Source organism: Rhea pennata, chromosome 1, assembly GCF_028389875.1.
Source record: "Rhea pennata isolate bPtePen1 chromosome 1, bPtePen1.pri, whole genome shotgun sequence".
NCBI lineage: Eukaryota > Metazoa > Chordata > Aves > Rheiformes > Rheidae > Rhea > Rhea pennata.
Window position 1 is genome coordinate 60,966,272 of NC_084663.1, and position 24,260 is coordinate 60,990,531.

The window sequence follows — 24,260 nt, forward strand, 5'->3', positions numbered from 1 at the left end:
AGACGCATAGGGGAAAAAAGAAGTTAAATTCCCTCAGTCTCCTGTGCTTCCCAGGCTCAAAAGGCAAGTTTCCCCGTAATCCTTTCTCTTTTCCTCCAAGCAGCAGTTCCCACTACCCTCACCGATAGCAGTACTGCTAAATTATGACTTTTTTGCTTCCCTCGGGGGAGGAAGAAGAGGGAAAAAGCAGTGCTGCATCTATCCCCTAGCACTATACGCCCAGGCACAGAGCGCCCGCCCTGCCCGCGAGCGCCGGGGCTCTCCCACAGCACCACCCAGCCTCCTCCGCAGGGCAGGAGGATCTCGTTTAAGCCCACGGTCCTGCTGCGTGCAGCTGACTTCTGGAAATCCTTATAAAGGATTCTCCGCTTAGCTGCGGATCAGTGGAAAAGGCACCAAAAAAAGTTTTTTTTTTTTTTCATTTTTGCAGCTACTAACAGAAAAGGAGGAATACATTAACTGCAAACACAGTGCCAGCACATTCAAATTTGCTTTAAGAAGAAACTCATTCCGAGAATTTTAAGAGCAGAAAAGAAATAATGCCATGCAGGAATCCTTCAGTGATTGCTTAGTTTTTTCTCATTTATTTTCAGCTAAAGCAAGGATTACAGAAACGCGTGAAAATGAGACAACAGTTACTCTCTTGTAATAGCTATGAACACAAGGAAGGAATCAATTTGGAAAGACGACAGCTTTTGGTGCTTATTTATGTGGAGCCTCTCAAAAGATCTAGAAATGATTTTTTTTTTTTTTTTTTTTTTTTTTTTAAGACCTGTCAGTTCACTTACTCCTCCCGTGCTTCTGGAAACATTAGAACATATTTCCCCATGGATTCCCCACAGCCAACTGCAATCGAAACTTAGCAGCTTGTCCCAAGACTCTGGCATTTTGAGTAGAGCTGGACATGCACGTGAATCACATCCTTGTTGCAAGCCTTTTGAGCACGGCAAGTCCTCGCTCACATCCCATCCTCTTAAACCGTAATAACGTAATACCAAACCCCGCCACTTGTTCTGAGCCGCCGCAACGTAGCTGCTGTATAGACAGGGCGACTAACCTCAAAAGCTGCTTTCAGAGCTAGCAGTCTGCAAGCTGCATTGCACGAAGACGCTGAAGGGGGCAGAGAAAAGCGGGGGAGCACGGCGACTGCAGCAGAAGAGAGCGGGGTGAACAGGAAACAACAAAATCAAAATCACCACCACCAACAAACCATCTAAGAGAAGCAACATAGGGTAACCAAAAACACAAACCGGGAAGCACTTCTTACGGAAGAGTGACACTCAGTATTACGGAGCTTAACACTGAAGTACCCACTTCCCAGGCAAATGCATTCAAGTCTTTATCGTCCTCCTTTCGGAAGGAGCGCAGAACCACACAGTTTGCACGCTTTGAAAAAGCAGACGTACACCGCGGTGTTACAATGCCTTTGAGAGGGCAGCCACTTTATTACAAAGAACAAGCGATGCTCGGAAATAAGACTGATCAACTTTAATTGTACAAAATGTCAGTTTTCTTGTAGAGGTCATTAAAGAAACAGGCCGTAAGACTAAGTTCACATCAAATTCGCTATTCTGAAAGGATCAGAGAACAACAGTAATACCTATTATATTTTCAGAGTTCACGGCATGATCGTGTGCTCTACTCCAAACTACATTCAAAAGATATTGCTATAATTACTTTGAAAACACAAAGTGTAGGTTATTGTTCACTTTATTTCCACTTTCACAAGAACATTCTTAAGGTGAAGCTGTAGCAATGCCTGCCTCAACTAGCCTGACTGCTCTATGCTTACACAGTCACAACTTCCAGAACAACTTTAGTAAACCTAGACATTACTACAATATGGATACTGTAATCTGATAGACTGCAGTTTCTGCTATGTCCTTTAAACGTCATATGAAATACATGGATAACACAGATTCTCAGAGAGCTGATGTCAGCAGCCTTCTAAATAAATTTAAAAATCAAAGTCAGTATTTGTCTGATATCTAGTTAATAGGCAGAGCTAGGTGGGATTTAGACATGTTATAAATACAGTTCTAAAAAACAGACCACAATGTGTATTTTACAGTGTGCATCACAATTTCATTTTGAAGTAGAACCGTGAGGAACTGAAGACGACTTGCGTATGTTCACTATTCAACATCACCCAACTCGGACAAAGAGAAGAGAAAGTGACATCGTCTGTAAAGTCAGCTGGAGAAAGTACGCTTACAAGGAAATCATAATTTCATTAAAACGCCACAGTTTTACCCTTTGGTAGTTGTGACATAGCCATTGGAAAAAAAAATGTGCAAAGTATGTGAAATCAAGTGCAAAAAAACTCCACCCAGACACACCCGACAGATTTTATTCTTAAATAACAGCTCTACAATCACAGCTATCAACTGAAAAAAAAAAAAGCCACAAGTGTTTTCTCTAAAGGCTTCTTTCACAGTACTAAAAAGAAAAAACAAGTTATATTTTCCTCGTTACAGCTCATGTGTATGGCATTTTAGTTATCAGACATTATTGGTAGCAAGATGATACCTGATGAAATGGACCATTCAAACACAAATATTTTAAAGCCAGTTAACTTCAGGAAAAGTTCTATACATTCATACTATAAACACTGCTTGGAGTGAATCTGTGATATCTGTCATTGTCATAAACACAAGATTCTTCTTGGGAGTAAAATGATGCATATTACTCCTATGCTGCAATTAACACTATTATAGTGATTTATGGTCCCCAGCACTTTCTATGCTACTACAGAGCGTGATGTGTTACAATAATTAAGGCTGTATCAGCAATTCCGTTACAACCCTGCCTTTCAGGGCAACTAAAACCTGGCTATAAAATCTGCTCTGGGACACTTGAGCTGTCAACTCTCCTCTAATATTTTAGTGATACTTCTCCCACCAAAACAGGCACGTCAATTCTTTCAGATTATTTACAAATGTTCTTAAGACAAATTTAACTAGCAGAGGCAATTATTTCTACCTTGATTTATAGTCTTTTGGCATTCAGGGCAAAATTAAAGTGCAAAGTATAAACTTCATTGCACAGTAGAGTAATTTAGATTTTATGCTAAAATAAATCCTATTTAGGTGCCTCTATCTACTCATCTAGCGACCTTGTCCAACTCAGCCATTTTCCTCTACACTTTGGTAAACATATGGTTATATATAGATAGATAAATAGAATTAAAAATGTTTACCTTTATTTCACTACTGTGAACAAATTTTTCTTTTAGCACAGGAATGGATCAACCTATTCCTAGAAGTAATGCTTTTTGAATTTATCAGCTAGCTAGTTAATGTAAAATGATGCATAGTAAAAAGGGAGATACTGAACTTGATTGGTAGAATATACTGGTAAAGCAAACAAGCACTTAAGAAGATTAACTAGAATAAATATGTTGGAAGTTGCCATATAATATGTGCAAAATTGCTTACCAAGTATTTTAAACTTTGGTTAAAATTCAGATTGAAATTTTACAGAAACATTATGAAAGCAACATAAGTGATTACAAACACAGGAATGAGGTAAGTTATTATTAGTGCAAAAAGCAAGCATATGCTAAAAGCAAAGCATATGGATTAAAAAAAAAAAAAAAAAGAGAGAGAGAGAGAGAGAGAAAGAGAAAGAGAGAGAGAGAGAGAGAATGAACCCCATGGAAGTTTTAACACGTGACCCTAAAGGTCTCTTGTAAACACTGGTATTTACAAGTTTTAGATTTGTACAACTACAAAAGGATAATCCTAAATATTAGTAGTGCATTTACAATGAACTTATGTTTTTTGTAATAGGAGAAATGACTAAGTTTATCTTTTTCCTTTTAAATGTCCAGGGGATATTTTTCAAGATTAAGATATTTGTTACAAATAGTAGAAAATTATTTCTTTACAAAAAAAGTATATATTAAAATATTTATACATTTTAAGTTACTATATAATAACTGGAAAATTTTGCCTTGTACTCAAGACACCACAATGAAGAATATGTAAGAAATTGAAACCAATCAGAACTTGCTCATATACCAAATCTTTATGAATTATCTGTGCAAGATCTGGAAGAATCATAGGGACTCTACATCAAATACTGCTGCATTTGCCATTTTTTCCCCTCCAAGTTTGAAAGTAGGAAATTTTTAACTATCACTGCCAGAAAGGGCTGCTGGATAGGGTATGGTCCTCCACCCCACCATCTTCAATATAGTTAATTCTATATGGTAGTTATACCTGAGCAAGGCTGTGTAACGTTGTTTCAAACATAAAAAAGGTTATATAATTTTTAAGATAAAAACAATGCAAAAATAAAATATTTGTAGCATTTACAAATAGTACAAGAGTTACATTAAACATTACATTCAAAACTTGAAACTTATTATGTTGTTTCTACTTTGAGCTTGATGTTTTCATATCTGCAAAAAGAAGGAAACATTGTTAAACATTTCATATTTAATCTCAGCTACACCTTCAAACATCTTATAACAGTAAATACTGTTTTAGAGTTCCAGGACATGTGGATCATTGTCAAAACCCCTGCCACTTAAAGGGTTAAAACAGGCTCAGTATAGTAAACATTACAGAAGACAACTTCTTCACTGTTGCTCTCCAGCTCAGAAATGGCAGCCAAACAGGTACAGCAGTTCATTGCTTCCCCCTGGGGTGCGCATGCTCTGCCACTCCTAACCTTCCTCCATCCTTCAGGACTTCTTGCTGAGCAGAGACAGTTCCTGACACTGAGCCAGAAAAGGGAAGGGGTGGAATAAGGGGAGAAGCCCGCAAATCTACTTGCTTTAGGCCTCTGATCTTCCTTACTTAGGAGGTCTGCCAGAGCCAACGCAAGACAGAGAACACTGCGTAACGCAGACAAGGGGAAAGAGGGTGAAAGCACCTCTTCTGGCAGCAACGACCTGTTAGATTGATTTAGCCATCTTGTCCGATCACATCCTTAATTGGCTCACTGAATTAACAAGCCAAGAAAATGCCAGTTTCAGCACCCTAAATTGAAACTACTTAATTGATGGTATGAGAAATTACTAAGTAGATAAAGTGGAAACTGGGAGCAAAGAACCACTTTAACCCAGCATATGTTGTGGGATTATATGCTGCTGCTAAAAGTCACAGCTCCCCTCTCAGCAATCAGTTATGTCTCTCTTCTGCGGGCACTGGCACTAGCCTTTATACAGCAGCACAGCAGGCCACACCAAGGAACTGACCAGGCTGAACACTAATCTTTATTTTCAGCCCATCCATTCCCATACCTACTTCATTATGATCTTGTATAAATTCAAGTGCAGGCAGGAGATGGCAAAACCTCTCCTGGCTGTAACACGGACTTCAAAAAGTCTATGTTAGTCACAAAAACATACCTTACATCATCTCATGAGAAATTATTTTGATATGGAACGGAAGAAGATTTAGAGAATAAAGAAAACTCTAAAATCTTCTCCTCCACCACCAAAAAAGAGAGACATGAACATAACTAGATTATTTTACTCTTAGAATGAAAACCTTTAAGCTGAAATAAAGGCCAGGGAAATCAGAAGCCTGCTAAGCTACTGTCATTTGGGGGACTGGGTAAGATTTAATAAACAGTATTCAGTACTCTTGCTTGTCTTTGCTTGTGAACAAACACTAAAATTCCTTTAGTGCTATGCTAAATCTACCAACCAAATGTTCCTAAAACTTCTATACAGAACAACAGGACATTTCCAGAACTTTACATGCATTGCTGAGGAATGTGCTGGTTTTCAAGAGGCATAAAAACCTATTTTCTCCACCATAGCTATATTCCATTTAAATGCTGCATCTGACACTGACTTTACCTTGAAGCCATCGAACTTGTGTAGCCGGTCCATATCCTCTCTCATTCTTTGCAGAAATTCTGAACACTATAGCAGGCCGGGAAGTATAATCAACATGAGCATTTGAAAGCTGGGCAGCAGTCACTATACAAGATGTTTTAAGACCACAGTATATTCTCATAAATACAAGCTGATTTGGATTTTCCTGTAATTGTGTGGAACGGATTGCTAAATAAGCAGAATATTCTAAAATATTTCCAGAAGGTGAAGCAGGAGGCTCCCAAGAAAGATGAATGCAGTCTACACTCTGAAGAAAAAGAAAGAAACTATGATACTATGCAGGTAGTTACTAAACTATAGATATATCTGTATTTTTTATACATAAATTTATACACACACACCCACCAATCACATACATACTCTGAAGAGTATGTGAAAATTCTAACTCATTCGATATTCTTTATTCCAGAATAAGTGAGCATTTAGGCTTCCTTCTGGTACAAATGCAGAGCCAAAGATGCCAAAGGACATTTTGGAAAATTAGAACATTCATTTTCTGGGCCATTCAAGATAATTAAAGTAAAATTATACTTCCATAAATACAAACACAGCACATCTTAGAGGTGGTAAGTTTCACTATTTAAAAATACAGTACGGCATGAAAGTGAAATCCCAAACAAGAAAATTCACCTATTACTAAAACATATAACAAGTTACAGAAGCCAGAAAAAACAACACAGAAAGCAAACAAAAACAAATCAAGAAGCTCTCCAATAAAAACTCTTGATTTTAAAGGTCACAGGTGGAACTTGTTGGGTAAGCAGTTTGAAAAAGATATCTGTTTAAAAGTCAGCAGCTTTGAGATAGAAACGCATCTTAATATGCCAATTCATTCTTCTAATAGCCATATAGTTTCACTTGTTGTTTTATATGAAAATAAAATAAAAAGTCAAAACATTATGACTCTTTGGAAGCAATGATGCATCTTTTGGACTTTTTTTAAACAGTGTAAAGACCTATAAAATTAAGGGTACAATAAGAGAAAATTGTGGGAAAATTCTCAGATGATTAATAAAGATGTGTATCTGGCAATACAATCATTAAAACCTAAATAATTGTTAAGATTTTTAAAGACTATTTCATTGAGCAGAATTCATCAACTAAATGACACTATTTAATATGAAAACTTTCACTTTCAAAAAACTCCAACAATGAAAACCAGGAGTTCCTAGATTAAGTTTGTGAGTAGAATTTTATACAGCAGGACTAGAATTACCTCTGTTTCTCACCTTAGTGATTTTGACTGTTGAAGGAGCTCCAGGAAAACCAGGAATGCAAGTCTTGAATTCACTGATTTTACTGAAAGGGCCAACACCACAACCATTAATTGCAGCAACTCTGAACCTGTACACTGTGCCTGGAAAAAGATCCTGTTTCTTAAGTAATCTATAGTCCGGAACATCTGCATTTTCCATCTGAAAATAAAGTAAGTCGTATTAAATTGTGAAGTATTCTAAACACTCTTCATCTAAAACATATACACAGTTGTGAAATAAAGTGAGATAAATCAATTCTCAGTTTCAATTAAGTTTATTAAAATACTTTTGTATTTAATTCAGAATTTACAGAAAGGTTATGACTGAAATGCTGGCCTACATAAAAATAACCGATCTAAGAAAGATTATGAGACTAAGTCTCTAATCAAAAACATTTTTCAGGCATTGAAATTGAGTTGTACCTCTTGGCTAGTTTTACTCCCATGTTAAAAAAATACCTGTAAAGTTTTGGTTTTTTCTTCAAATGTGTATCTTATAATGTAATTACTATACTCCTTTGTCTTATTTTTTTTTCCAAAAACAGTTATTTCTATAGCTATGAGTTGCATTTTACAAGAAAAGCACTGTGGGCTAGTAACAAATAAGTTTATGAAACATTACGCGTTCTAATAGCTTATGTATTTCCATGCTTAACATACGTATTCACATACCTCTGAAACTTTCTATGAAAATATTTCTCATGAATAATGTATATGAAATCACAATCCATATAAAACACCAAAATGTACTAAGCTCTTTAAGAGGTGGAATATTTATAGTAAAGTGCTTTCTGAAAGCGTTCTATTCTTTTTTACTGTCTCAAGAAAACCTCTTGGTTTGATGTCGATTATCTTCATCTACGCTTAACATCAGCTACAAGCCATCTCTCTTGCCTAACCGATGGTAAGATCGGTTTGCTCCTCAAACATCCTCCTATTAAAAATACTAAGGCTCTTATAAGTCAAGGAGAAAAAAAATTATATACTATATATATATATATATGTATATATATATATACATATATATATATATATATATATATATATTATAGACACAGTACGTAACAGGACAGCATAATCTGTATTTACAGAAGTATACAGAGAAGGCCGAGAGGCTTTAGGGGTGCTCAGGTTACCTATTAATACGTACTTACAGACCAAAGATCCACCCACTAGTTCTATTTTCTCTAGTGTGCCGTATCTGCAGGTAAGAGCTTTAAGCATATTTTTAAAAAGCTGTTACTAAAAGGTAAAGCTCTAGAAGTAAGGCAGAGATCACTTCTAGCAGAAGGAAACCATTTGATGAAGGCTAGGTTACATACAAGTGTCAGTGGTCACTTACACATACTTGACACATAGGATTTTAGTTCTGAAATGAGCTCAAGCACCTATTTAACTGAAGCAGCCTCCTGGCTGTAGGTATTTCTGCCCATTTATGTGAGATATACTCATCAGCTATGTTTCTTTGTGAGGATGTGAAGAGGATGGGGCCAAACTCTTTTCAGTGGTGCCCAACACAGGATGAGAAGCAACAGGTACAACTGAAACACAGGAAGTTCCATCTAAACATGAGGGAAAAACTTCCTTACTATGAGGGTGACAGAGCACTGGAACAGGTTGCCCAGAGAGCTTGTGGAGTCTCCATCCTTGGAGATGCTCAGAAGCTACTGGGACAGGGTTCCAGGCAACATGCTCTAGGTGACCCTGCTGAAGCAGGGGAGTTGGACTAGATCATCTCCAGAGGTCTCTTTCAACCTCAACCACTCTCTGATTCTGTGAGTCTAGTTCACTAGGAAATCATTAATACACAATTTTGCCATCAAAACTGCAGATATTTTTCAAGTTTGTGTATAGCATTTTCATATGTAAACTTTTATGTGCAATAGCATTAAATGAGAGTGAGCTAACAAAAAAAAAAAAAAAAAAAAAAACCACCACCATTCTATGTTTAGGCTTTTTAAACATTCTAGCTTATGTCTTATTCATTGATTATGCTTTGAAGTTTCTATTTACAAATCTTTACTCACAAATGATTAATACATTCTAGTGTGGTACTTAAACAATATACTAAAGAGTTTCATATTTTTTAAAGAGTTTATTTGTTTGAGAGTTTAAAAATCTTTTCTAAGGCTACAGATAAAACCATGGAAAGAATTAGTAATAGCACCGTAAGACCCTCCATGTAATCATAGAAAAATGATAGAAGAAAATGCATCTGGTTTAGGAAACAACAACAAAGTGAGTAAAATTTATCAGAAACTACGCGGTCACAAAGTACAAAACTCCTATAAGGACCAGTTTCTGCTACAGTATCAGAAAATCCCACATTTTGTTGTCAAGCATATGGGCAACAGATTACACAATAGATATTTGCAAAAATTATCAGCTACCTTGTTAGAGATCAGTGTTTCCTCTGGCAGCAAGTAGAACTGGCTCACCACAGCAGTGTTGTTTTTAAAAATTCCAACATCATACCACTGTCGTTCCCTTGTTCTCCCCGTTGCCATCTGTCTTACTGGAGTTTTCTAGTATTTTAAGCAAAATGTTATGTATAGTATCCATACTTCAATGTAATATAAGAAAGTTACATTTCAAGACTCAAGTATATGTAAGAGAATCCCTTTCACACCAGTAAGTTACTTTGTTATACTTCAAAAGAATAGACATTGGTTATTAAAATACTGTTCAAAACCAGCTGGTTCTTAAACATCCATTTAGACACAGTCCATCATTTACAGAAAAAACAGAACAGCTGTAGTTGGCATGACATCTCTGACGGTCTAGTTTAAACAGGGAGGGTCTAGAACTAGGTGTCTGTAGCAGCACATAGTTGTGAGTTAACTCATCTCAGAGGTCAAAAGGAATTTTGCAGCATGGTCCAACCTCAGTAGCTCTATCTGGGATTTTGCAATCCCTCTGCCCCAAACATTCTCTTAGAAAAGCAGCTGCTAAACTTGCTCACAGCTGAGAACAGGGCCTCTGCCGCAGTGTGGGGCAATGGTGGAGGGGGTCATGGGAACTGTTCCTGACTGTCCCAGAAAGACAAACTGCCTTTCTCTCTTGCCCATCTCCAAGTACCAAGGAAGGTCCTTGGATGGTCAATGCTGCCCAGCACACACGGACGCTGTTCCTGCTAGCATGGAAGAGGGGCTGGGAGTGGCAGCTGCTATTGCCAAAAGCACCCCAATCCTTCAGTAGCAGCTGCTTCTTCCCATCCTTAGCTCCTCTCTTTTGGTGGCAACAGTGGCACCTTGGTTTTGTGTGTTAAGTAGTAAGCAGGTGAAATAGTAGGCATTTACTTTTTCAGGCAGTATTTACAGCTTGCATAGCCAGTCCCCATCTCCTCTAGGGAAAAACATCAAGATGTCAGTTCAGTTATGTTTCAAACCTACAGATCAGCAGCTAACACTACATCTGATCCAATACATACTTCATATTAAATTTAGTTATGCAGACAGAAAAACATTTTTACATTTGCACATCATGCAGCAGAGACCATTCTACTGTGCCAGTTGATAAACTGATGATTCAACAGCAGAAACACATACTTATATATCTTCTCCCAACTACACAACTGCTACTTAGACACAAATCAAACCCACACAATGCAATCAGTTCTACAACAGAAAATGTTCACCCCTGTATTATTCATTCCAAGCCCTAAATACACCTTTTCTTTCAAAGAGATACAATCAAAGGAAAATAGAAGAACCTTTAGAACTAATCAACTGTAGAACAATAAATACATCAATTTGATTATACTTCTGCAGACTTACAGAAGAGTGTGTATCATTCGTCTGTCCAGCATTAACCCTTGTTGAAGGAGTGATAAAAGCAGTCTCAGCAGCTGGAAAGAAAAATTTAAAAAGATTAAAGATTAATTGATGTGAAAAATTGCAAACTAAGTCCACAGAGTATGAAAGTTGTCACAGATAGCCATTTACAATAATCTGTTGCAAAAGTATGTTTCAGACTTCTTTTGCACGCACTTTTATTCATAACATGATCAATGAATTTTGGTTTGCTTCATATTCACAGAAAAATTTTAAGAGCATGGTATTGCAGGCAACTGTAGATAAAGAGCAGACAAGACAGGACTGAGAAAATCCTAACAATTGACAGAAATAGGAATTATGGAATCAATATGGAATATTTGTGAACAGAAACTAAACATTCAATTTAGGCAACACTGATGACACTGTATGAACAATCTAAGCATGAAAACTTTGCTTCTGACATTAATTCAGAATGAATTTTGAAGAAGAGCAATTCATTTTTGTACATAATGTTAACAAATGTGAAAAGACTGTTTATTTACATTTAAAATTGAACCTTAAAAAGATAAAGTGCATGAACAAAGCAAGGAAATATTAGTATTCTATTCTTGTGTTTCTGGGTTTTACTTTCAAATATAATACTCTTTGGTAAAAATACTACTAACATAAGTATAGTTACTTATATTGACTAACATAAGGTCAATATGAAAATATAGTTCTTTGGTTACACAGGACAATAGAAAGCACAGCTTGTTTTTCAAGAAAAAAATATACAAAAAGTTATCAATATATTAAGTTTCTGTATCACTGTTTATTGATTTCTCAAGCAAACTGTGAGGACGTCACCATGTAAACTGGACAAAAATCACTGAAGGAAAGCAAATGTGCTACAGGCACCAGAAGTGGCTACCCCTCCTACTTAAAAGATGGACTTCTGCATAAATAAAGACTTTTCACTTACAAAAGTCAAAGGAGTTTACAAAAATATAAAAAGGAATATCCTCATTTAAAAAAAGATATGTAAATCATGGCAGAGATCACTTAGGCTGCCCAAAGTTATCAATGCCCAGAGCCCTATCTCAATCCCAGGTACTAGTCAAGATAAGAATCCCACCACACTAGAGGAACTCTGATGGCCTTAGATATATATGGCTCAAAATACAGTATGTGAAACACATTTCAAACCTTCAGATTTTGAATTGAATGTTGTTAGTGAAGTTTCATCTTTAACAACTGCCCCATTTGTACTTGATGATTCAGTTTTAACAGCCTGCTGGGTTACCATAGTTTGTGTGCTGGAGACAGTACTGGATACAGAAGCATCAGGATTTACAGTTCGTTTGTCCAAGTCATGTAATTCACCTACATTTGCTGAAGTCTGAGGACCTTAAACAAAGAAAATATTAACCAAAATTCAATATTGATGATCCCTAACAAATCTCAATCTAATGGCTTTAGTTTGACACAAAAGCGGAGTTTAACCCAGTTTTACATTAAAGCTGATTACAGTCACTCCTAATACTTTCCTTGGATATTTAGTTTTAACAATAGTCTGTCTATATACTTAGAAACATTTACATACATATTAGTTCTACTAAAACAGTAATTTCATGTGTTTCAACCTTGTTATTCTGTATCTATTTGGTTAAGAATGGTTTAATTCAGAAAAAGAATCCTAATGTGAGAATAAGTATCCACACAAATCAAGCAGACTTAAAATATCAATTTTATATCATTCAAGATCATTAACTGTGGAAGTCTGTCTCTTGCTCAACACTTTAGAATTCAAACTTTCCACACTGTAATTGAATTTATACTGCAAGGAAAATGACAATGCCAACTACATATAAATTGCTTGAGAAAAAACAACAACAAGAACAAACAGGTCAAGTGATTGGACCTGGATTCAACCCACCAAATTTAAAGTACTTCAGAAAGATGTCTAAATCTGACAGTAGTCATTTTGTATTCCTCTGTGGTTAGATAAACATGCACCTTTCTAAGTCACATCAGATCTTATATAGGCTAATAGTTCTTTACTATTAACAGAGAAGTACTGTCAAAGAGAGCTTGAAGTTGCTGTGATCTTAAGCTAAATGCCTCATCTGAGTGAGATGAATCTGGTCCTGTCAATCTGGTCTTTGATGTTAATAGGGCTATTTATGCTTAGACACAGACACATTTGCCATCATAATATTGAATATACTGAGAATTTCACGTTACTTGCAACATTTCAAACAACTTACGATCTCACTTCTCCTTACTTCCTCAAAATTCTAAAGCATATGTACAGTAATAACTAGCACAAGGGTTATTTTTTAAAAGGCAGCTAAAATAACTTTAAATGGCAAAATAGATATAATCTCATTCTATGTCACGAAATTTTAACTCTCATTTTTTATTTTTTATTCTGTAAATATCTTACTTGAAGTACAAACAGGCAGAAGAGAAGGGGCATTTGATTCTTTGAATCCTGTAGCATCTGCATGGCTTTTCATAGTTTCTTGTGTAATCTTGCTTTCAGGTGCTGCAACTTTTTCTTTTCCTTCCATTTTTAATAATGAGTTGGATGAAAGGGAAACTTGGACCTAAACATTAACAAATGTATTGTTTTTGTTAACTGCAAAGACTAGAAATTTTAGTTGCAAACATGGCACAAAAATGCTTGCTCAAAAACAACAAATAAATCCTCCAACCAATCCCCCTGGCATTTTAAATTAAACAACCAACTTCTTAATACACCTTATTTTAGGCATTAAAAGAAGACTTATAATCTGTAAGTTGGCTTGAAAGTGTCTCTGTCCCATTCTAAATTTTATCTGAGGGTGGGCTCACACTTTTACACTATTAGATGAAAGTTCATTGATGCATACATTTAGATTCCTGGAGGGGAAAGGAGGGAAATCACAATAACAAACGCTTTACCAGTACATAACTAAGATATTTCTACCGTTAGCAAAATTCACAGTGCATCTATGTGCATTTTCCACAAGAATACATTATTCAAGGTATTCAGTACATCCAGTACTGATCTGAGGCCTAACATAATTAAGGAAAAGTCTGAATTTCTTAAAATCCTCTATCCAGTTTTTCCTCTCTTCGTTTTAAACTGGCAAAATAGTAGCATGCATACAACTGCATAATCAGAACAGATAATATGTTTGTATTAGGTTCTTTCTACAGCATAAAGTAAAATATCAACAAAACCTTAAGAAAAAAGACTTAGGTCTTTTGCCTGCCACATTAATTTCTGCAACATTTTGATAATGGAAAATATTTCTACTGGTACCAGGCTCCCAATTAGCATTCTGGAAGCCAGTACTCTTGCACTTTCCTCCATGCATTACCATGTAGAGGTCTTTAAAGACTGTCTGTCAATCACAGAAGTGAGAAGGATGTCAGAAAACTAACCACTTTAGCAGATTTTTTTCTTCTTTAAGGCTTAAGTAGTATGCAGGAACTGTTGGAAATGAACAACTGTTTTGGCAGTTCTCTTGCTTCCCATGCTACTATGTCACTTGGGCTTTTTTATTTAGTTTACACTTACATTGTTAGGAATGACATTATTTGTTTGGCTGGGATGATCCACCTTCATTTCTGGATAAGGGACGCTAGTCAATGATTGTGGACTTTGATGTACAGAAGAGCCACCTTTCAGATAAACAAAAGCAAATTCCCATCAGTTACACAAAGCTTAATATTATGTCACGTGGAATCTCTTCCAGTAAGCAAGAGCAAGACTCAAAGTTGCACAAAAAAAGATTTGGTTGCAAGACTGAAATGAAATTGTAAGGCCAAATAGTCAGTTAAAATCTTTTCGCTGTGGTCTCCTTTCTCAAACCACACCCAGCATTGTACAAATACATACATGTAAATATATCCATTCAAACTGCTTATGGTCGTAATTCACAGAGATAGGTTAAAATTCTTCAATAATTACAGAAATTTTCATACATAACATACAGAACTATTACAAGTTTTGTGAATAACTAAAGATTCAGCATCTCAAAATAATAATTATTTTTTGTTCATTTGTTAAATTCCTGCTAAGTGCTTATGTAAATCGCTGTTCCACCTTTGGACAACATTAGCGTGGTGTGATCTGACCAGTACCTTGTGAACTGAGTAGTGATGTCTCAGGAACCCCAGTACCAGGTGTTCCAGCCACTGACGGCACTGGTGAGTCAGAATGTAGTTGAAGTAGGTACCCTTCAACTGTAGGTACTTCATCCCATTTCACTTGAAAAGAGTTGGTTGTAGCTCTAATCAGCTGTACCTGTGATGGTGCTGGAGGTTTCTCTACAGAAACCAAAAAACAGATACATTTGAAATTGCCTTGAAATTGCCCTCCTTTATCACTTTAAGGAATAACTGCATAATGCAAACAAATCAATAGCTCCTTTTTCATCTATGTACAGTACATACCAGCTACAAGAAGAAATAGTTGTCAGAGTTTACAAATCAAGTCAGAGAATGATGAATTGCCATTCTAGAGTGTTTAAAATTGCTAAAATTTTGGTGTCTTTTCTTAACCTTAACGGCTCTTCTGTTGCCTGTAAGTCTTTGGGTTCTATACACATCATCTTAAGGATTATGGAGACAGGAGATCCTCTCCCTTTCTAAGAACGGGTGCACACAGTTCTTTGGCTCCCAAAGCGTTATGTATTCCTAGAAAGAATTCACAGAAGACTGGGCTTCCTTTCTGCCTGCTCTCTGTAGCCAGAGTGAACTTTCCCTTGAACTCCCTCTGCAGAGGCTGCAGGTCTGGCATGATACGGTGCTAAGGCCCTGGCCCCTTTTCTTGCCCTGATGCCTGACCAGGCTGCATTCTCAGACATATCCCATCCCAGCTACTCCTCTCATCTGAGAGAAATCTTCCTGATAAGGAAGGAACAAAACAAACAAACAAACAAACAACAAACAAAAAAGTAAACCCCAAAATGTGATTTCTATTGCTCTAAACTGTCCAAAGCTTCTGGTAATCGTTCTAATCCCTCTTCTAGGACAAGGAACAACTCCCGCTCAGCAGCACTATTCTAGTTCCCTCTCTCTTAATACCATCTCAGAGCCCTCCTAACAAATGAACAATCATCATGCCAGCTACTAACGATTGATTAGTGCTCCAGAATTCCCTCCAAACCCAGCAACAATTTTGTCCCTTCTCAGGGACCAGTCCATACTCAAAGAGTATCATTGTGCAGTCCAGGAAACGAGGAAGCAGCAGCAGCAATGATCCCAAGAGGAAGAGATGTTTGGTAAGCAAGGGTAAGTAGAAGCAGCAAAGATCACTCCGAAGAGGCCAGGAATCTTGAGTTTAGGTAACATACTCTTTAGTACACCCTGTATCTACCAGCTCTAGCATGTGATACAGAATTTAGCCAAAGTTCTCTTTCAGAGGCTCTAAATAAGCCTTCCTGTTTTTTCCAGTTTAAATTATAGCTGTAGTCTTCAACAATCAACAGAAGAAGGGCGCTTCATTAGAATAAGCTTTAGAATTTAAAGCATCTTTAAGCTTGCTACAGCTTTAGAGCTTCTGAACACGATGCCAGCTTTCCATATGCTAATAAAATATGGAATGGAACACAGTACAGGTCTATTTATTTATTTCTGACTCACCAGTATCAAGGTACCAAAGATCTTTGCAGCAAACTTGATTGTTCCAAGCTTTTCTGTAACCATCTCTACCACTCCAGATATACAGACGAGTACCCACAGCTACAGCACAGTGTCCTGCTCTTGGCCCTGGTAACAAGTTACTTTTGTCTTCCTGGCAATCCGAAATCAGACCTATCCATTCTGTGGTATCTAGTAAATGAAACTTGAAAAATTCAGTTTCTAGATGTTTACTGAAACAAGATATACATATGTTAGTACACTTAACCACGTAGAATAAATGAAAATACATCACCTCTGTCGTTTTTATAGATGACTGCATTTAAATTTTCAGCATCTGCTGGCTTTTAAAATTACACCAAAGAGAAAGTCACCTGAACCAATATTCCAAATAATTTGCAGTACATGATCAATTTAAACAAGATCAATTTTCTGATAACTAGATATCTCTCTCAGACAAACATGAGATCAGAAGTTGAAGATTCAGGGACAATTCTGTCACAGTTTAGAAACACATTGATTTCAGATACTGTCTTGCATGCTATATTCTACATGAAGCAGGAGTATTTACATTACCTAATATTAAAGTTGCATGAACAAAAATTTACATTGACAAATTAGCTGAACGTTCGGGGGGGGGGGGGGAAGTGTCCTCAATTTCTCCAGTAAGTATTCAAGCAGGTAAATTGACAGTAAAAATCACATCCTAAGAAAGATGCAAAAACTGAGGTCTTTAGTCAAGACAGTTTACAACTCTGCATCTTAAAACTTTACTCGGGGTTCTCAAAATACTTCATTGTGTTAAGAAAGTATTAATTAAAAATACCCACTCCCAGAAAGGCAGAAGCACTAACCCAAATTTAGATAAGAAAATGAACCGGTACATTTCCATTCACCATCATGAGCAGAAATTTCACTTCCTGCTGACTGTGGAACCCATCCACCAAAAACATACATTCTGAAATACAGGAAAAGAGGGAAGAAGAAAAAAAAAAAGAGAAAAGCTAATTAACATTTCCAGCTAATTAACATTTCCAGGCCTGCTGCATGTGCTCTTTCAAACTAGGACAAAACAAAAGATTTCCAAGAGTTTTATAGTTCTGGTTACAGTTCTGAATTTATTGATACCTACACTCTTCATAAAATGTTGCTGCATACATCTAGCTTTTGAAGACTTTAAGTGAATTTTAAGTTTTAAAACTTTTATTATTATTAAACATAACTCCTGGAAACAGAGGTTAATACTGTATTTTGTTTACAGAACAAACTTAATACTCTCCAAAATTACATGTTTACATGAACTTTTCACAACACTTTACTGTAGACCTCTCATTAAACCATTCTAAAATTAGAAGGCAGATATCTAAGTCAAAATATCAGACTTGAATTCAGATATCAAAATTTAAAGTCATGGTACAGACTATAATAAAATTTTATATAAATAATAAAGTTCTCATGTCAGAAGATATCTTTCTCACTTCTTTCCCTCCTTGCTTCTTCCTCCTCACCTCAACTTGCAAACTGATATAAAGTAGGTTGAAATCTGTATCTAAAGTCCATTTTGTCAAAACTCTCTCTCAAAATAAGTCATACTGTCAAGAAACAAAGTAACAAGGGACAGAATACAGACCAAAACTTGTCCACAAAAGCATGGAATGGGTTTTCCTGGAGCTAGCTCTAATCTTTGGGTAGTTTCTTTGCAGAGCTAGTTCACTGTGTCACAGTGTCACTCAAGCTGGCTCCTGACAGAACCAGCTTAGGTGCAGCTGAAAATAACCGAGAACTCACAAAGGTGCCTTAAGAATCCTGGAAAACTGCTTGGGTGTTGGGTAGATCCTGCTAGCTAGGAACACTAATAGTTTGCTAACCTTACATAACAGTGGCACTTTTTAATTTCCACTGAGGTAGGATAATAGAAGTAGAAAGGTAACCTACAGGGCTGCTGGTTTATACTGAGCAGTAGTGGGTAAGCACCATCATTCTCCTACTAGGTGTACCTTTCTATAGTTGAGCTTTTAACAACAGACATACTTGTTTCCTATTACATTGGCTGTATGGAGACTTCGAGGAAGTGGTACTGTCCCCTTAGTTTCTGGTCTTGACCAGGTCATGGTTTCTAAAAGAAAAAAAAAGAATAGAAAATCCTCAAACAAGTTATTACTGCGTATTTCAATTCATGGATTGTAGGAGAAAACATATCTCTAACTATACTCAGCAAGAGAAGATTCCACCTTTTTAAAGTGGCTGCTTGGAAAAAAAAAAAAACCACTAAAAAGCATTTAAGGCTTCTTTTAAAATTCACAGAAAATACTAACGAACTACCTGTTTAGCTGTTTATCAGAAACATACATTAAGATGACTTTTGTTATAGTTATTAAACTTAATTATCACAGTGACAGTTTGTAAAGCACTAAGGAAACAGACATCTTGCAGCATAACCAATATCAGTGAGGATAATATATGCAAACAGTACAGCACCTACCTCATTCTAAAAATTACAGAAGTGTTAACCCTACAGTGCAGGTCTCAACAAAATGTGTGCTACATCACATCATTAATCTTCATATACTTTAGTTTTTCTTCACAGAGGTTAGGCCCCTGCACTGACTTATAACAGCAAATAAACTCACCTATGTCAAGCTCCCAAAGATCATTAAGCCTACAGCCACACATTCCTCCAAATATATACATCTTTGGACTTCCCAAATCTTTTCTGCAGTATATGATGGCTGTGTGAGATTCTCGGGGAGATGGTAAGATCCCTTTCGTCACAGGAATACTCCAGCCAACAACTCCAGAACCATGTTGTAGCTCCAGTTCATAGAAATCATTTAAATATCTAGGGTATTGTTGAGAAAATATGAAAAATGCACTTATAAACAAGATTATGAGCAACCTTTAGACCTCCAACACTTCCAAATATTACAGAATTCTATCACGAGTGTTGTATTTTACTGTCCTGCCAAAACATCTGATGGCATTCTAGACAACACCATCACCCTCAAACTCCAAAATACAAGCAAATCCAACTTACTATTTAAAAGAAAAAGGAAACAAAAGAAAGACCATGACTCAATCTAGCATATCTTTTAAGAGTACTGTGGTAGTTAGAAGTAGAGAGGACCACAACTAGGCAGATTAAAAAAAATAATAATTTACAACTTGTTACTTCTAAGAAAGTATGCTTTCATATGATATGAGATAGTTGTATTCCATGAGAGAAACATTCAAAATTACTAACAACACTTAGCAAAGTTTGCTACATACAAACTCAGAAAAAAATGCAAAGTTGTAAGAAATGCACTATGATATGAGCATTAAAGACATGAACTTCTGTAACTGTAAGACAAAGGATGGGGGGAGGAAAGTTGCTTCTTTCCTGAAGTCTTCAGGTTGGCCAACAGACAGTTAAGTCATTGCTTGCTGAATCTATCGGCAAGTTATTTTTAGATAATTGTCTTTGAATCCTGGTATTCACACCAGAAAACTTTTGTCTAATGAGATTCAAATTGCCTGCCCGTAGCTTCCTTGGTGTCCTCAACTGCAGGTGAATGTGGAAATAAAAACTTCAACTTTGGCATAGTAGTATTTGCTGATAAGAAAAGCTGACTTCAACTGTTACTTTAAAGAGCTTCCAGATGGATTTGTAACTGCTTTCCACAGCCTTGTGGAGGAAATTGAACTTGTACTGTAAATTCACTGATGACTCCGAGACAGTGATTGCTTAAGGAATTCTAACAGATAACCATTCTAAAAAGACTACCAAAAATGTTATAGGAATACACCACAGTTTGTTCAGATTTCCCTGCAAGTGTCACAGCTTTCAGTTAGTGAGACTAGCAGAAGAAATGTTACAGCTTCTTAGCATGCAGTGCTCCTAAACCCCCAAAGAATTGGGATGTCAGTACCGAGTACACAGAACAACCTCCCTGTGTACTCTTCACAGTACAGAGGAATACTCCATTTCTTAGAAGCTGTCTTATCTAATCATTTAAGGATATTTAATTCAGGCCAGATCAGCATACCTGGGAACGTTATTATTTGAATCCTCACTTTCATTTGCTAGGCCACCAAATAAATAGCACTTGTTACCATACAAAGAAAAGCTGTGGCCAAGTCGAGGACAGGGGAGTGATCCAGTAGAAGGCGCTTGAGGTTTTACTTTTTTCCAGAGCCATCGACTTGCCTTAAAGACAAAAAAAATACATTCAGAAATATCTTCAATTACATTTGTTCAGTCAATAAACTAATGTTATCTGAATTCCCAGGTTACATCAATGACCATTTATTTTTGAATGATTTTTAAGGGAATGCCATCCTTTTCTTAAGGCGTACATTAACAGCAATATGTAAGTGCTAAATGTCATGAAATACTTCAAATATTTCACAATTCATTTAGACTCTCTTTGCTGCTGTTGCTAGAAGTCTCTTTTAAAAAAATGTTTAACTTTTCTCCACCTTCAATATCTATTTGCAGTTTATTTTCCCTTAAACAGAGCAAATCTCATCTAACTTTCTACTGCAGCTCATAATTTAAAATGCGTTTGTTCAAAAATACATAAATAAAATAGTCCTTGAAATAGAAATGTCTTCATACATTTCCTACCTGCAATTCATATAAATCATTACTGTATCTTCCATATTCAACCATTCCTCCAAAAACTAGTATTCTGGTACCATCACAAACAAATCCATGGGCTGCACAGCCTGGAGGAATATCTCCCCTTACTGCAGGAAGAAACCACTGATTTGTAGCTAGAAAGAAAACAGAGGAAAAAAAAAAGTGTCAAACACTGAGAAATAAAATGCATTTTAAACTTCTCTGCTTCCTGAAGAATTACCTTTTCCCTGCATATGACTGTGAATGGGCTATTTAACGAGTTTTTAAAGAAGTCAGTTAATTGAAGAAAAAAATATTTTTAAAATACCTCTATCAAACTAATGCTAATACATGAAATGAGCACATGAGAGCACTATGACTAAGCCATTTACTAAGGGCCACACATCAATTTAATAAAATTGGCAAAAAAGAGAGGCTAATGAGGAGTGTAAGTGCAGTTCCACATAAAAGACACAGCCATGCTAACTCAGAAAGAGCTAGCTCTAGAAACAGAATTATTACAGCTTCAGCAGCATGGCAGCATGCCTGGACTTAACAGCCCTATTGAAAAACTAATTACACTATTCTGGGACCAATGCTAACATCTACAGAGCTCTGTGCTGGCACACAGAAGAGAAGAGGCACAGAGGCAGGAAACAACAACAGAGACAGCCTCATTTAGCACCAGCATATTCTAATTTAAACTGTTCTGGAACTAAAGAGTTAAAGTAGATAGTCACCTTTTTCCTAAGCTATTTTCATGAGTAGGGGGAAGAAAAGCAATAAACTGGACATGTCCCATGAACCTTCCTGCAGGGGATTAAGATGTCCCCACTGTATGCCATTATCCTCAAAAAACACCATGCTCATTGCAGGAGTAACAGGTGCCCAAACTCAGGCACCCCAGGTAACAACCTTGCATCTCAGCCTTCAGAAACAAAGGTTAGCTGGAGCCAAAGCACCAGGCTGAACTTCTACAACTGAGCTATGGTCGTTTCTGCCACTGTTGCAAAGGGGCAAACACCTTCAGTGGAAAGGAGGAAAAAAAAAATCAAAACCTGACTGTGTAAGACTCACTCAGAAAGCACCTGTCAGAACATCTGTTCTAAAAGAGACAGTATATTTGTACTAAGAGCTTTCTTTAGATTATCTTTCACAGCAGTGAACTTGAGACATTTTTTGGAAATGCATTTTTGGAAAAGCTACCATAGAAAAATGTGTTTGCTATTAAAATCTCCAACAGAACAGAAGATACTTTCCTTTGAATGAACTACCTCCAAAACATTTTCTTACTCCCAAATTTTGTCTGAGAAATACCCGACAAAAATTTCATCACCTATTTTTTCGTGGAGTGTTTTTGAATACCCCAAAACACTGAGTACTTCTAAAGAGCCGATAAATTAAAAGGATAGTCAGCCTGCTCTACCATTATGGTTTTGCTATATTCTGCAGTCAGCCAGTAACGAAAAACCAAGAAGCACCTAGCTCTCCCATCCAAGGCCAAGCACTGAAATTATGCAAGAGTTCTCCAGCCTTGTACAGCACCCTGTGGCAGTAACTATTCAGGCATCTAATCTTTCACGAATAAAACTGGCCTCCGGCAGTTTCCCGTCTGGAAAGGCTCCCAATGCCAACATATTCACTTTTCTAACCAAGATTTATTTTCCAGCACGTTCAACTCTGTGAGCCGCCGCCAGAGGGGTGGTGGTGGTGGGGATTTAGCACTCAGGGGGGTAGAGTGTTGGGGGGCGGGAGGCGCTAAACCCAGAGCCTCCAGCCTTTCTACCGAGGCCTGCCCAGTGGAGAGCCACACGCCCCAATACGAGGCAAAACAGCACCGATGGGAAGCGCGCAGAGACATTTTCCAAGCTGCTTTTCCCGGAAAGCAGAATCGCCCCATCAGCATCGCCCAGCACAACCCCGGAGGATCCCTCCCTCGCCATTTCGGCTCCAGGCAGGATTTTAAGCCAGGGCCCGCCCGCCCGCTGACGCCGCAGCCGAGCTCCCGCCGCCGGGGAGGCCGCGGCGAGCCCGGAGCAGACCTGCGGGGGGTCTGCCCGGGACCTGCGGCCCTCCCCCGGCGGCGCCCGCGGCCCCGCTGCTGCTGCGCCGCCGCCGCCCCTCCTCCGCCCGCGGCGGGCAGCGCCCCGCGGCCCCGCCCCCCCCGCACCCGTGTTGTAGACGTGCAGCTCGTCGGCGATGCCCTCGTTGCCGCCCCCGAAGATGATGACCAGCTCGCGGATGGCGACCGCGCGGTGCCCGTGCCGGGAGCGCGGCACCGGCCCCGTAAACGAGGACACCCGCCTCCAGCTCAGGCCAGCGGCGGCCGCGGCCATCTTAGCGCCGCTCCCACAATGCACCGCGCGGACGGGACAGGCCCCAGGCGGGCGCGCCCAGGCGGCGGGAGGCGGCCGGGGCCGGGCGGGGCCGCGGGGGCGGGTCACGTGACGGCGGGGTGGGTGGCGCGCGGTGGGGGGTGGGGGGGCGGAGGGGCGGCTCGCGCTCAACGGCCGTCGCGTCGCCGTTGGGGCGCGTTGTTTTTTGGGGGGGGGGCGGGAATTGAGCGGAGAGATGGGGAGCGCAGCGCCGGTCTGCTTCCCGCAGCGGCCGAGGGCGAGGCGGTGCTCGCCCGGTCCCCCCTCACCCCACCCCCAGCCGGTGAATGGGTCGGCCGAGAGCCGCCGCAGGGCCCTTGGGTGCTCCGGATGCTCCGGTCGCCGCGTTTGTTGCTCAGATGGTGTTCATTTTAGGGCACCCAGGGCCTCAAGCGCTGGCTGTTGTGCATTCAAATCCTTCTCCGATTTTTTTTTTTTTTTTTTTTTTTAACTGACCCGTTATAGGCAGGCACGCTGACTGATAGAGCTGGGAAAGAAATGAGTTGTTGCTTAAACACTGAAGAGTGAGATTAGAAGCTGAGGTGTTTGGTTTCAGTTTTACAGTTAACAACAGATGATCTGAGCAAAGCCAAAGATCTCAATCTGCAGGACCGAGGTTGCTTTGTTTTTCTTTCTTTTCCCTTTTTTTCTTCCCTGCCTCATGCGAGCGTGTAATGTAAACACCTGAGCTAGAGGGAAATCCAGAGAGGGTGCTGCAGGGTTGCCAATAATGCAGAGGTTCTTGCCTGGTGAAAATACGGCCCATCAGTACGTTGCAGGCACGTAG

General features: G+C 38.4%; 1 protein-coding gene across 2 annotated transcripts; it reads right to left on the reverse strand.

Moving 5' to 3' along the window:
- Positions 1-3,937: 3,937 nt before the first annotated feature.
- HCFC2 (host cell factor C2) lies at positions 3,938-23,435 on the reverse strand. 2 transcript variants are annotated; one of them, XM_062589383.1, is made up of 16 exons: positions 23,269-23,435; positions 21,105-21,253; positions 20,524-20,684; positions 19,129-19,337; positions 18,530-18,614; positions 17,353-17,456; positions 16,502-16,690; positions 14,999-15,184; positions 14,433-14,536; positions 13,311-13,473; positions 12,071-12,271; positions 10,886-10,956; positions 9,500-9,634; positions 7,084-7,269; positions 5,816-6,101; positions 3,938-4,405 (listed from the first exon to the last, which is right to left on the reverse strand). In XM_062589383.1, exons 1-16 carry the CDS (start codon positions 23,432-23,434, stop codon positions 4,380-4,382), a joined length of 2,421 nt encoding a protein of 806 aa, XP_062445367.1. In that variant the 5' UTR covers position 23,435; the 3' UTR covers positions 3,938-4,379. The 2 variants fall into 2 exon arrangements, with proteins under 2 accessions (XP_062445367.1, XP_062445360.1); XM_062589376.1 differs by lacking the exon at positions 3,938-4,405 and having other exon boundaries at positions 4,466-6,101.
- Positions 23,436-24,260: the final 825 nt, after the last annotated feature.

Coding starts and splice junctions, on each gene's coding strand:
- HCFC2 (XM_062589376.1), bottom strand. CDS start 23,434: ATGGCCGCGGCCGCCGCTGGCCTGAGCTGGAGGCGGGTGTCCTCGTTT. Junction 14,537..14,998: donor ATCACTACTCAGTTCACAAG/GTACTGGTCAGA, acceptor TTTATCTGAAAG/GTGGCTCTTCTGTACATCAA. Junction 12,272..13,310: donor TCTGCCTGTTTGTACTTCAA/GTAAGATATTTA, acceptor TCTTTGTTTAAG/GTCCTCAGACTTCAGCAAAT.